Source organism: Borostomias antarcticus, assembly GCF_949987555.1.
Source record: "Borostomias antarcticus genome assembly, chromosome: 1".
Classification (NCBI taxonomy): domain Eukaryota; kingdom Metazoa; phylum Chordata; class Actinopteri; order Stomiiformes; family Stomiidae; genus Borostomias; species Borostomias antarcticus.
Genome location: NC_140234.1, coordinates 21057991 through 21071473, shown reverse-complemented (window position 1 = coordinate 21071473; position 13483 = coordinate 21057991). Strand labels below are relative to the sequence as shown.

General features: G+C 47.0%; 1 protein-coding gene across 1 annotated transcript in view; it reads right to left on the bottom strand.

Moving 5' to 3' along the window:
• The window catches only part of LOC311317795 (protein Aster-B-like), a gene marked incomplete at both ends in the record, with an annotated part of 55832 nt that extends 45299 nt beyond the window's left edge, over nt 1-10533 (bottom strand). Inside the window, 2 exons of the mRNA XM_084448910.1 lie at nt 6808-6882; nt 10070-10533. Of these exons, the coding sequence (XP_084305036.1) occupies nt 6808-6882; nt 10070-10533 (539 nt within the window). The remainder of the gene's footprint in view (nt 1-6807; nt 6883-10069) is intronic.
• Nucleotides 10534-13483: the final 2950 nt, after the last annotated feature.

Here is a 13483-nt window from a genome sequence, read left to right as displayed (position 1 = left end):
ATTTGGCTAGAAATCTGTAAGTGTATGAGGGGAACAGATTTAAATCGGCAAGTGTATGATGAGAACAGACTTCTCCCGATCCGAGTCGGAGCAAGTCGGAGCATATCAAACATGTTTGATATTTTTGAGCAGATTCTGGACACAATCGTGTAGCGTAAACTCGTCCAGTTGTTAAATGTGCGATACCCAGTTTTTCAGTTGTCATACAAAAATCATCAGAAGCCAGTCGTCTAGTGTATACTCACAGTCATTTCATCATCTGTTAAGATTGTTTAAGTCTTCTAGTGTATCCGAGGCTTTAGTCAACCAGTCATTCAGTAAACCAGTCATTCAGTCAGCCAGTCACAGTCAGCCCAGCCAGTCATTGAGTCAGCTAATCAGTCAGTCAGTCAGTAATCAATATCAGTCAGTCAGTCAGAAATCAATGTCAGTCAGTTAGTCAGCCACCTAACCAAGGCTTTAGTGAGAGTGAATTACATTGAGTGTGAGTGAGTGAGTGAGTGAGTGAGTGAGTGAGTGAGTGAGTGAGTGAGTGAGTGAGTGAGTGAGTGAGTGAGTGAGAGTGAGTGAGTGAGTGAGTGAGTGAGTGAGTGAGTGAGTGAATGACTGAGTGAGTGAGTGAGTGAGTGAGTGAGTGAATGAGTATGTGAGTGAGTGAGTGAATGAGTATGTGAGTGAGAGAGTGAATGAGAAAGTGAGTGAGAGAGTGAATGAGAAAGTGAGTGAGAGAGTGAGTGAGAAAGTGAGTGAGTAAGTGAGTGAGAGAGTGAGTGAGTGAGTGAGAGTCAGTGAGTGAGGGAGTGAGAGAGTGAATGACTGAGAAAGTGAGAGTGAGAAAGTGAGTGAGAAATTGAGTGAGTTAGAGTGAGTGAGTTAGTAAGTGAGTGAGAAATTGAGTGAGTGAGTGAGTGAGTGAGTGAGAGAGTGAGAAAGTGAGTGAGTGAGTGAATGAGTGAGTGAGTGAGGAAGTGAGTGAGTATTCTACACTACTGTCACAATAACTTAGAATAACACACAAAGGACAGAACAGTGTCCTGACATTGCAGCGAGAGCAGGGATCCTCTACCCGTCTGCCTTGAGAGACCGTTCCATAAACACTCCCTAACAAGAACCCCCGCGGCTCGGGTTCAGGTAACCTCAGGCGACATCGCACCTGGGCCGAGTGTCCAAAACAGCCAACTGAACAACCCCCTAAAAGGCTGAATATCTGTCTCAAGAGAGGCAGGTAGTTTGTCCGAGCGCTAAAAAAAACAATCGCATTTCAAGACCTGGCGGCCAAACTGCACGCCTCAGCAATATTTCCGTTGTACGTTCTCAGCAGAAAAGGGACGAGAGTTTGGAGGTAAGAGGGGGACGGTTCCTACCTTCGCTTGCCCACCCCGCCCTCCGACCTGCGAACGAGAGGACAGACTCTGATCACGACCAAAGCTACAGAATATCATCACAGAGATGGACGGTTCATAATCGCTGCAGCGATCAAACAGTTGTCAACAAAACCGGATACTCATTTGGGCTCGTAACTAACGGAAAGACAACGACTCTCACACAGCCGCAGCTGCGAATGCGTTAGCCGAGTATGTCAGATCTAGACTCATCCAGCTTTGTATCCTAAAGGCAAGCATACATGATCAAACGAGCAAACAAACAAACACCCCCTCACACACACACACACACACACACACACAGTACTCCAGCCAAGAAGGGCAGCCATTAAATTAATTAAGCCATTAAAAAAAGACGTCACACGGGTCAGTACTGGAGGTGCTACTCACTTGACCCTGCGGAAGGCTAGCCTCCTCCTCAGGGAGGAGACCCGGAGTTGGCAGCCCTGTCGAACGCCCAGGCCACAGGACATCTGGCCGTCCTGGACCATGCTGACCCTCACCCTCCCCCAGCCCCCGTGTCACGACTCCTCCGAGGAACGACGGCTCCCCCCCCTCCTCCTCTACGTCCTCATCCTGGAGGTGCTCTCTTTCTTTTGAGTCTCTTTTTTTAGTAACGGCGAGTTGTCAGCGTTCCCTCGCTTCCTCTCTCCAACGCGCTCTCTTCGCTTTTCAGAGCTCTCTCTGTGTAGCCTTCCCTCCTCCTTTTGCTCCCATAAATGTACTCTCTCCCTCCCTCATTCTCGCCCTCTCTCACCCCTCCCCTCCTCTCACTCTCCTTCTCTCTCCCTCTCTCCCTCCTCTCTCCCTCCTCTCTCCCCTCCTCTCTCTCTCTCTCTCTCTCTTGTGTGACCCACTTCCTGGCCCTCTCCGTCTTGCTCCCTGTCCTCTCTCCAGCTGCAGTGGTGTTGGGGTGCGGTACCTGCCTGCCTAGCCCACAGTGCTGTGGTGGTGTTGGGGGTACGGGGCGGTATCCGTTTGCCTAGCCCAGTGGTGTTGGGGTGTGGTACCTGTTGGCCTGGCCCAGTGGTGTTGGGGTGTGGTACCTGTTGGCCTGGCCCAGTGCTGTGGTGGTGTTAGGGTGTGGTACCTGCCCGTCTAGCCCACAGTGTTGTGGTGGTGTTAGGGTACGGTGTGGTACCTGCTTGCCTAGCCCAGTACTGTGGTGGTGTTGGGGTGTGGTACCTGCTTGCCTAGCCCACAGTGTTGTGGTGGTGTTGGGGTCTGTTTCCTGCCTGCCTAGCCCACAGCGCTGTGGTGGTTTCTGGGTACGGTGCGGTGCTCTACCTGCCTCCCTGGCCCTAAGCTGCCTCCCTGGCCCACAGCGCTGTGGTGGTTTCTGGATACGGTGCGGTGCTCTACCTGCCTCCCTGGCCCACAGCGCTGTGGTGGTTTCTGGGTACGGTGCGGTGCTCTACCTGCCTCCCTGGCCCACAGCGCTGTGGTGGTTTCTGGGTACGGTGCGGTGCTCTACCTGCCTCCCTGGCCCACAGCGCTGTGGTGGTTTCTGGGTACGGTGCGGTGCTCTACCTGCCTCCCTGGCCCAAAGCGCTGTGGTGGTTTCTGGGTACGGTGCGGTACCGTACCTGCCTCCTTGGCCCACAGCGCTGGGCTGCAGGGTGGATGTTCTCCACAGGGACCCGCAGCCCAAAGAATCACCACATTACTCACTGGCTGTCTACCTGGGCAGGGGGGGGGGTTTAGAGAGCGCGAGAAAACTGCAAGGCAGGCTGTAATCCCACTTCCCCCGGGATACAAGCTGTGAACTGAACACTCCATTGTTTACATGTATATCTGATGAAATCCATTAACGCGTCAGGAATACATCAATACATGTCAAGGTAGGATCGGCTCGAAATGTGATCCGATAATGTCACCGAGCAAGACGAGATGAATACCAAGGTTCAGCACTCTCCAAATAACCGGGGATTGGTTTTGAACACTAAACATGGAGTTAGTTATACCAGATAAGGAGTTGCAAGGTTGTAATCTGGCACAGTTACAGAGTTACAGTCGAACTGTAGATGAAGTCTGATAAGCTGCAACAGCTACAGTAGCACATAACTACAGTAAGTGTAGCAGCGCAGCTTTCTCTGAGCTCTGTGAACACTAAAGTAGGACGTCACACACTCACACACATATGCACATACTGTACACACACACACACACACACACACACACACACACACACACACATACACATACACACACACACACACTCTCCGGGGATGGGGTGTAAAAGTGCCGATGTTACCACATTTGCATAGCCATAAATCATTGAGCTGGATACCTCTACATCACAGCGGAGCAGACTGGAGGTCGCGTTCACATAAATAAATGCATCGCGGTGCCGGCCGACTGTTAGCGAGCCGGCCGATGCTAATCAAAGATGGATATCGCTGGCAGCCGCTGGGCCAGACGGACACATTCAGACTTAATGAGAATAGAGATAAGATAAGAAATAATTGAACGAGTGGAGAAGGATCTGTTTTTCTGCTTTGTTTCCTCCTAGAGAGCCAATCCCCCACCAAGAGACGCGATGAACGTGGAAAGATGTCGAGGATCATGCCGGAGCAGAAAAATACTGCTCTTATGAGGTTACACTACTTATGAGGTTAACTCAAAACGTCTTCTGTTTACAACAGGAGTTAAAGGGCAAAAAAAAGAGGTCTCTATTATAATTCAAACATAAAGTTCTTGGTGTTTTCAAGGCAACACAGCAACACTACTCCCCTCTAGGCTTTGCTCCCCTTCCCTCTCCTTGTCCTCCTCCCCGATGGGTAGAAGCAGGTCTCCCATCAGGTAATTGATGACCCACAGGTGCGTTACCCTCCATTCCCCCACAACTCTAGGGAGTTGACCGTCCACAGCCACCAGATGGCGACAGAGGGGTCACCAGCCAGGTAGTGTAGGGCCCAATCCCAAACCAGCCCCTACCCACTCCCACTCCACCGCCGAGTGCCACTCTAAAGTGTCACTCGCAGCTGTGGGGGGCACTCTCAACTGAGGGGGAGGGTCTAGAGATGGGCAACCGAATGTGGGACGGACTGCACTCCACCTGAACAAGGAAGCAGCCGTCACCATTTAGATGAGTTATAGCATAATAAACATATAAATCATTATAATGAAATACATGAATATATAATGAAAAATTTTCAAAAATCCAAACTGAGATATGTTTTTGGAAATTAATTAATATTGTACACTGTCCCTGTTGAGACAAATCAATCAATACATAACTTACTACCATGCCTCTTTGGCAGCGTTCCTTTTTTGTGAAATGATTATGTCGCAGACTAATCAGCTGCTTTTTCTGTAACATTGTCACTGTAAACAATGAAATAAATAAAATAAAATAAATAAAATAAATTTGACCTAGGCCTATTTTGATGGGAATGGAGGGGGAGTGGACAGGGTGAGGGGATAAGAGTGTGAAGAGCACTGAAAAATGTCATCGGTGGACAGTCACTGTGTGTGTGTGTGTGTGTGTGTGTGTGTGTGTGTTCTTAATCACCACGTGCTGTGAAAAAAAACAAAAAACGTATGACAAATAAAGTTGTTTGTTTTCGATAGGGCGAGGGGATAGAGTCTGGTTTGGGATTGGGCCTTGGTGTCGGCTGCAGTTACAGTACGTCCCTCCATGACACAACCTCTTGTGGAGTCGCAGTATGAGTTCAGGTGCAGCACCTGCAGGCTTGTATAACGGGCAAGGGGTCCGGCTCCAGCTGGTGCTGATGGTAAAATGAAATTCTTCAGAAAAACTATCTGAAACATTCCAATAAAATTGCTGATTAACTTAAGTAAACTCTCAAAGTCTGCTATCAGCAACACCTGAATCTAGCCTGTTCTCTGACCAGACAGACTGAATCTAGTCTGTTCTCTGACCAGACAGACTGAATCTAGCCTGTTCTCTGACCAGACAGACTGAATCTAGCCTGTTCTCTGACCAGACAGACTGAATCTAGCCTGTTCTCTGACCAGACAGAGACTGAATCTAGTCTGTTCTCTGACCAGACAGACTGAATCCAGCCTGTTCTCTGACCAGACAGACTGAATCTAGTCTGTTCTCTGACCAGACAGACTGAATCTAGTCTGTTCTCTGACCAGACAGACTGAATCTAGTCTGTTCTCTGACCAGACAGACTGAATCTAGTCTGTTCTCTGACCAGACAGACTGAATCTAGCCTGTTCTCTGACCAGACAGACTGAATCTAGCCTGTTCTCTGACCAGACAGACTGAATCTAGCCTGTTCTCTGACCAGACAGAGACTGAATCTAGTCTGTTCTCTGACCAGACAGACTGAATCTAGTCTGTTCTCTGACCAGACAGACTGAATCTAGCCTGTTCTCTGACCAGACAGAGACTGAATCTAGTCTGTTCTCTGACCAGACAGAGACTGAATCTAGCCTGTTCTCTGACCAGACAGAGACTGAATCTAGCCTGTTCTCTGACCAGACAGAGACTGCAACCATAGGACTGAAAGATATATCAGAAAGAATGAAGGACTCAATTGCTGTTTCGTGCACAGGAGACTTTCATATCAAGTTAGTGCACTTAACTACCCTTGTTACGTCATCACACACACACACACACACACACACACACACACACACACACACACACACACACACACAAATGTGCACACACTTACACATGCAAATCCCTTAAAGATACTTTGTACTAAAACTATAACTACAGTTCCCCCTCATTCAGAGAAACAGTAGAGTAGATATCCATACACGTTAATCCTTCAGATATTTAGTGTTTTCAATTACGGGACCTTAGATATCTATACTTTAGATATATTTTTATTGTTCTGCACCTTAAAAGTTTGCTATTCTAATTTCGTTGTACTTGTACAATGACAATAGACATTCATCCATTGTCAGATCATTAGCTAGTTAATCATCTCCTAAAAAAGAGTCATTACACTATTGACCAGCACCTTGTATTGATTCACAGAGCTTCTCTGCTGTAGTTACTCACTGCCCTCTAGTGGAATGATGCAAGAAATGCAGGCTTAGGATATCACGTGATCAAGTTCAAGCCTTTGAAAGTTGCTATTCTGCACTGTATAATGGTGATAAGCCTTGAAGCGAATTGTGATGGCTGTTAAAACCAGCTGAAGGACACATCACTCAGACATCTGCACATGTTCTCACACAAAAGCCCTTAGGGGAATGCATGGACACAGCATTGTGGCGTGAGCGCACACACACACACACACGCACGTAACCCCCCCCCCCCCAGATTTACACGCTCCTTTGGCCTAATCCCAATGTCCACACTCACAGACTTGCAGATTTATTGTCTTTCTATGGAAGTAGCTTTGAGTAGGCAGGCTTTCACCCCCCCCTGTCCCCATCCCCTCAGGCACACACACACACACACACACACACACATTAACAAAGAGGAACAGCTCACCTCTCGTCCTGGCAGTGGGGGGTCAGGAAGTGTGCCGATTCCTCCTCATGGCTGCTCTGAAGACTGCTCTGTTGGCTGCTGGAAATCGGAGCACAGGTGGCTTATTTTAGTTGACAGGTGTGTGTGTGTGTGTGTGTGTGTGTGTGTGTGTGTGTGTGTGTGTGTATGTGTGTATGTGCATGCGTGCGTGTTATGGAAATCCATCAATCCTGATTAAAACATACAGTGCCTATAGCTTGACATACACACTCCAAATACAGCTTTCTAAAATCCATATCTCAAGATCACAAAGTTAGAACAGTATTGCACCCTTTACTTTTTTGCACACCAATATGGTTGTGAGGGTCGTTAGTTTAACTCGGCTTGGGGACTCATCGTGCCAGTCACACCCCTGCAGGTGTCAGCGTTGGGCAGTGATGGAGTCAGGAAGCCGTCTCCCTCTTTCTTGTTGCTGACTGGTAGGGTTGCACAATGGGCTCTCATTAGCTAGGCTGGGAATAATTGGACACTAGGCCAGTTGTTGTGAGTGCAGGTAGATAATTGGACCTAGGCTAGACTAGGAGAGCAGCAAAGACTTCTAGTCGAGATGCCACACTAACACAAAGCACAATGGTCACTCCGCCGTTGCTATAGAATTCAGCGTATTTGTGTTTGTTCTAGTGGGTTGTGAAGGTAGAGAGGACAATAGTACAATACCACAACAAAACACACAAACCCTTTCTTGGAAAAAAAAGACGACACATTTACCCACGAGTGTGTCTAATGATTTGGGTTCATTACATAATGATGGCTATCTCTGCTTTGGAAAAGCTACAGTATGTTGAGTTGTGTTTTTGGTGATCCAGCCCTGCACAACAGTCACGAATGGCAATTACTACAACTACTACTACTACCAATAATAATAATAATGATGATAATAATAATAATAATAATAATAATAATATTAATAATACAACTATTATTATTATTGTTATTACTATTATTATTAATGCGCAATAATAATAACAATAACAATAATTCATTTTATTTGTAATGCACTTTCCATTTCAAACTATTTGTAATGCACTTTCCATTTCAAACTAATCTCAAAGTGCTAGATTGTAAGAGCAACTGATTGTAAGAATCAGGTGCTGCACATTGTCTTTCTATGACTGATTACATCCCTCCTCCAGGCCTACATGAGGTCAAATAAAAACAAGAAACAAGTCAAAATGAACAATGGTTCGTTCCTCAGCAGCCTTTCTCAGATTAATGTGTTTCTGGGTGGCCTTTAGGCAGAAGCATTCAGACGAAATTAAGAGCTATGTTACCGTCTGGAGGGATGTCACCCCGCAAAATAACAACAACGGACGAGCCTTCCAAGGCAAGATAAACCAGCACCAGGCAGCGCTACAAGGAGGCTAGCGTGACAGAGCATCGTTCTCTAGCCGCCTCTGAGGTGATGAAAAGCCCCAGGAGACGCAGGACGGGGGATGCTGCTTCCAGAGCCTTCTATAGGGTCTACAGAAGCAGGGCTGGACGGTTATGAGTAATTTCTACGGCCAGCTGGACTCCGTCCTGTCCTGTCCCCTGGCGCTAGTCAGCGAGCCACGTCCACCGCAGCAAGGCCGTGAAAGAGAGCGATCGCTCGATTCCAAAAACTGCCCACATGACTACGAGGCAAAGCGAAGGCCGTGAGATACAGGTCACGTGGTTACATTGTACATCTCTCGAACTGTGCTAAGAGGACTGTGTTCCACTAACGGCTTGGCTCCACTGGGTCTGTTAGCATCATCCCCAACCAGCAACCATCACCTGAACTGTGGTTAAAGGACTGTGTTCCACTCTGGTTTCCAGACCTGCTCTGAGACCAGAATTGTGGTTAAAGGACTGTGTTCCACTAAGTCTGTTATGTCTGTTATGGTTTCCAGACCTGCGTAAAATCCAGAACTGTGGTTAAAGGACTTTGTGTTCCACTCTGGTTCCAGACTTGCTCTAAGACCCGAACTGTGGTTAAAGGACTGTTTTTTCCACTGTGGTTTTCAGACCTGCTCCAAGACCAGAATTGTGGTTAAAGGACTGTGTTCCAATACGTCTGTTCTGGTTTCCAGACCTGCTCTAAGACCCGAACTGTGGTTAAAGGACTGTGTGTTCAACTTTGGCCTGGGTTGCACCAGCCGTCGTAAGTTGGAACGTAGCTTAGTTTGAACGTAACTTCCTAGGTTAGGTCGGAGTTTACGAGCTACTAACATTCATGGCTTGCACCACCTGGACGTACAGTATGCATAAGTTATAACTTAAATCTTACACCTAGCCCTTAGTAGGTGAAAGATTTAAGCTATAAATTTAATTAACGATTTACATTTAGCTAAATTGAACAGAGTTGAACAGAATGGCATTTTTACCACTTGAAAGATTAGCATTAGAGGGATTTGAATAGGAGAATAATATTTATAGAGAGGTTACTAAGAGACCGAATTCATCCCCTAAATGTATACGACGATGTAAACATCCACGCTAGGGCTGGGCGATATTGACAAAAACATGCGATGCAATTTTTTGCGATATATATTGCAATATATTTCGTTTGTTTAAAACAGAAATAAGCAAACTAACTAAACATACTATGTCCTATATGAGGTTAGAACTAAACAGTGATCCTCGCGTCTGCTTACACCGGTAGCCAAGTGTCTTGACTGTGTTCCAAAACGCCTACTAATAATGTGTCTCTTAGTTTTTGACAGTCATCAAAATTAAAAAGTTGAGCCAAAAGTTTGTAGCATGACATGTTTTGAGTTAACATAGCAGGGAAAAAGAGAAAAACATTGCAGGCCCTTGCTATGTGACTGTTGCGCATGTGCACATTGACGAGAGCAAATTATGTCTATCTGCTCTAAGACCAGAACCGTGGTTAAAGGACTGCGTGTTCCACTCTGGTTCCAGACCTGCTCTGAGACAAGAACCGTGGTTAAAGGACTGTGTTCCACTCTGGTTTCCAGACCTGCTCTAAGACCAGAACCGTGGTTAAAGGACTGTGTGTTCCACTCTGGTTTCCAGACCTGCTCTAAGACAAGAACCGTGGTTAAAGGACTGTGTTCCACTCTGGTTTCCAGACCTGCTCTAAGACAAGAACCGTGGTTAAAGGACTGTGTTCCACTCTGGTTTCCAGACCTGCTCTAAGACAAGAACCGTGGTTAAAGGACTGTGTTCCACTCTGGTTTCCAGACCTGCTCTAAGACCAGAACCGTGGTTAAAGGACTGTGTTCCACTCTGGTTTCCAGACCTGCTCTCGCCGGCGTGCTCGCTCCTCTCCCGAACCTTCAGCCAGCGCTGCAATAGGGAGCGCTTGCGTCGCGGCGACGCACTGGGTGTGGAGCAGCGAGACCAGCTGGCGGCCGCCACCACCGCCGCCGCCACGTCCTGGTCGCTGGACGGCGTGACCTCGATGGACGGCGGCCGCAGGTACTCCGCGGCCCCCGAGAATGAACGCGACCCCGTCACCGTCGCCGCCGCTCCGACCACGCTGCCCTCGCTCTGCGCGTTCTTGGCGCGCCGCGCCTTGAAGAGCTTGCGCCGGAGGGACGGGGTGCAGGCGCTGGAGAGGTCCGGGGCGGGGCGCCCCCCTGCTGTGGCATCTTCGTCCCCCCCTGTGGCGGAGCGCCCCGATCCTGGGTTACCGTCGCCATCGACCCTACCGTCTCCTGGAGGTTGGACCTGTAAGGAGGGTAGCTGCAGGTTCTCCGTCATGGTCAACTCTGTCTCCTATCACTCCGATGACGTTTTTATGGAGTGATGACCGGTGAACGTCTACGCTGAGGTGGTGGTTGAAGGTTTATTTAGTCGTCCTTAGCAGCAGTAATCAGCTCTTGCTCAAAATCTGCGACTCCCATCACTTGATTGGTTGAGATTCAGGCCTGTCAGGGAACCGTGGTTGGTCTAGTCCGGTCAGGAGGACGTCTGTCTTCTAGAGGAGGTTAGAGAGACCGAGTTTCTTTTGTGATGTTCTACCCTCCGGAGGTTCAAAGCCATCTTTGGTTCCATCTCCAGTCTACAGAACTCTGTCCTGGTTCTCAAGGTAGTTAATGCAGAAGGCAGATGCCCTGCCACTTGGTTTTGGGCCCTTGCATGTCTCCAACACATCAGTTTAATAGCCGCAGTCCAACACATCACTCTCAGCCATGGAGGGTTTCTGAGATGTCTGACGGCTTCTTCTTCTTCTAGCGCCCCCTGGCTCTAGTCCCTGGCAGCGCAGACATGGCCTGGAGGTCAGAGGAGAGTGAAACGTTTCTGTAGGCGAGGTATGTCATGAGAGTACACACACACACACACACACACATGCATACACACCCCTCAGACTAACAAAGTGACACCCACACATACACACAAGCACAAAGGCACACGCAAGGACACAGATGTACACACACACACACACACACACACACACAGAGGGAGCACACAGGGACTTGCTGATTGGTTTGTTCTCTCTCCCAACAGGACGTAGAAGTAGAGCACATCAGTGATAGGTTGCTTTGTGACTGAGGGTCATCAGAGTTGAGTGAGCCTCTATCTATCGCCTCTGGTCCTAAGTGGGCGATTGCTTTCACTGCAGATTAAGAACATTCTGGAGGCTCAGAGAATGGCAGGGATAGACACGAGACTGTCATTACACTGCCTGGGTTTGCTTGTCATTAATAGGATCAAATTACCCGGCGACAGCCGAAGGGGGGGAACTTTACAGTAGGTTGGCCGGTGTCACGTCATGAGTGAGTGAGTGAGTGAGTGAGTGAGTGAGTGAGTGAGTGAGTGAGTGAGTGAGTGAGTGAGTCTGTCAGTCCCCCCGTAGTACCAGAATCCACCACAAAAGGGGCGTCTTTCCAATGCATTTTTCCATTGACAAGTACATTTTGATGTTTACATCAAAAACTATGCTTGTGGTGTCTGGTGTCTCCGTAAAGTTTACTTGGGAAACCAGTATACTAGTATGCCAACCATACTAGCCATACCAACTAGTATGCTATGTATTTCAGTAAAAGTATAGTCTATTCTACTGAGAGACACGAGTTTAGATACAAGAAAAGATTCCTGGTTTGTTTACTCATTGTTTTACATGTTAGGGGTCTCATAGATTAGAAGTGTATCATATTAATTCAAAAATAAATTCCATCTTTCCACTCCATCATTGGCACAAACGAATATGCATCAGAGGACATGCTTACTGTCCACTTGTTCCGAATAATTCTTACCATTGCTACTGTACTTAAACAAGTAATGATTTAGACCAGCATCTGTAGCCTTGAGAAATGACAGATCTGAAACCTTCCTGAATAGTCATTTGCAACCCACACCTAAAATCCCCGGATCAGTCTGTGCTCAGCGAGAACTGGAAAACAACAGATAGTTCCAAACACACAACTTCCCTTCACAGATGAATGTAGACCTGCTTGCAATGGATTTAGCTAGTGGTGAACAGTTTGTATTGATGGGATGTTGCCCACTGACTCAAACCAGTAGATACATGAAAAGTACCGCTGCATCTAAAGTCATCTGAGTCCATCTGTCCTTTATCTAAAGTGGTGTGGCGTGATCACTTTAGATCCATGGTCTTTTTCAGCAAATAGTTTAAAATAAACTGACGTGATGTGTCTGAACCATTGAATGCCTAATGTATTGGTGGCAACTTCAACCCTCCCCCCCACACACAAACACACACACTACAGGTCTATAATATTATACACACTTCAGAACATAACCACCGCCAGCCACTCAGCACACAGGGGTCGAACTCTCTTAAACATTTTGACAAAGCTGACAAGGTAAAGAATGAATTCTACAAAAAAACACAGAAAACTGAATTATGTTGTGAGCTACATACTTTCGAAACAAATTCCTTGATAAATTCAAAGGATCCATTTGTGAAAAACCTCACTACATCGACAGCTGTGCTACAGGTACTGTATGTGCTATAACCTCGCTTAATGATCTACTGTACACATTCAGAATAACATACGAGGTAGGACACACTATTGCACAATAAATCATTTCAAAATCCTTTCAATAGATTAAAGCTCAGCCTACAAATAAAAGTATGTATGTACAGTATGCAAACTCCATCAAACCTGATCGAAACCTGTTGGGAACTGGAAATTCATCTAGCTGTGTGCGTGTTTGTATGCGTGTGTGTGTGTGCGTCTGCGTGCATGTGTGTGTGTGTGTACGTCTGTTTACACAACCCTGCTGGAGTTTTTCAATCCATCCATAGTGAATGAGCAACCTTGTGCCCTCATCCATGTGAAGAATAGTGAAGTTGTAAAGTTCAAATATTTGACTAGCAGACAAATCAAACAAACGATGTGTGCCGTTTAATCACAGTAAGAGAATACTGAGTGCAGTGCATGACAGACTACAGACTACCTTTAAAGGTGTCCTATTATTTACTAATTTTCAACAATTTAATATGTCTGGGTTCCCCAAAACATGTCTTTGAGTATTTTTGCTAAAAAATACCACTCAGAATAAGCGTTCTATCATGCCTCTATACCACTCCGTTAATCACAAGATCAGATTGAGCGCTTTTTCATATGCAAATGAGCTCAGCTAAGAGCAAGTCGGCAGGCTAGAGAACGAGGGCTGTTGATGGCGCTATGCTACCTCAAATATAGCTGGCTAGCCTGGACCATCCACACTCAATGCCACTGTG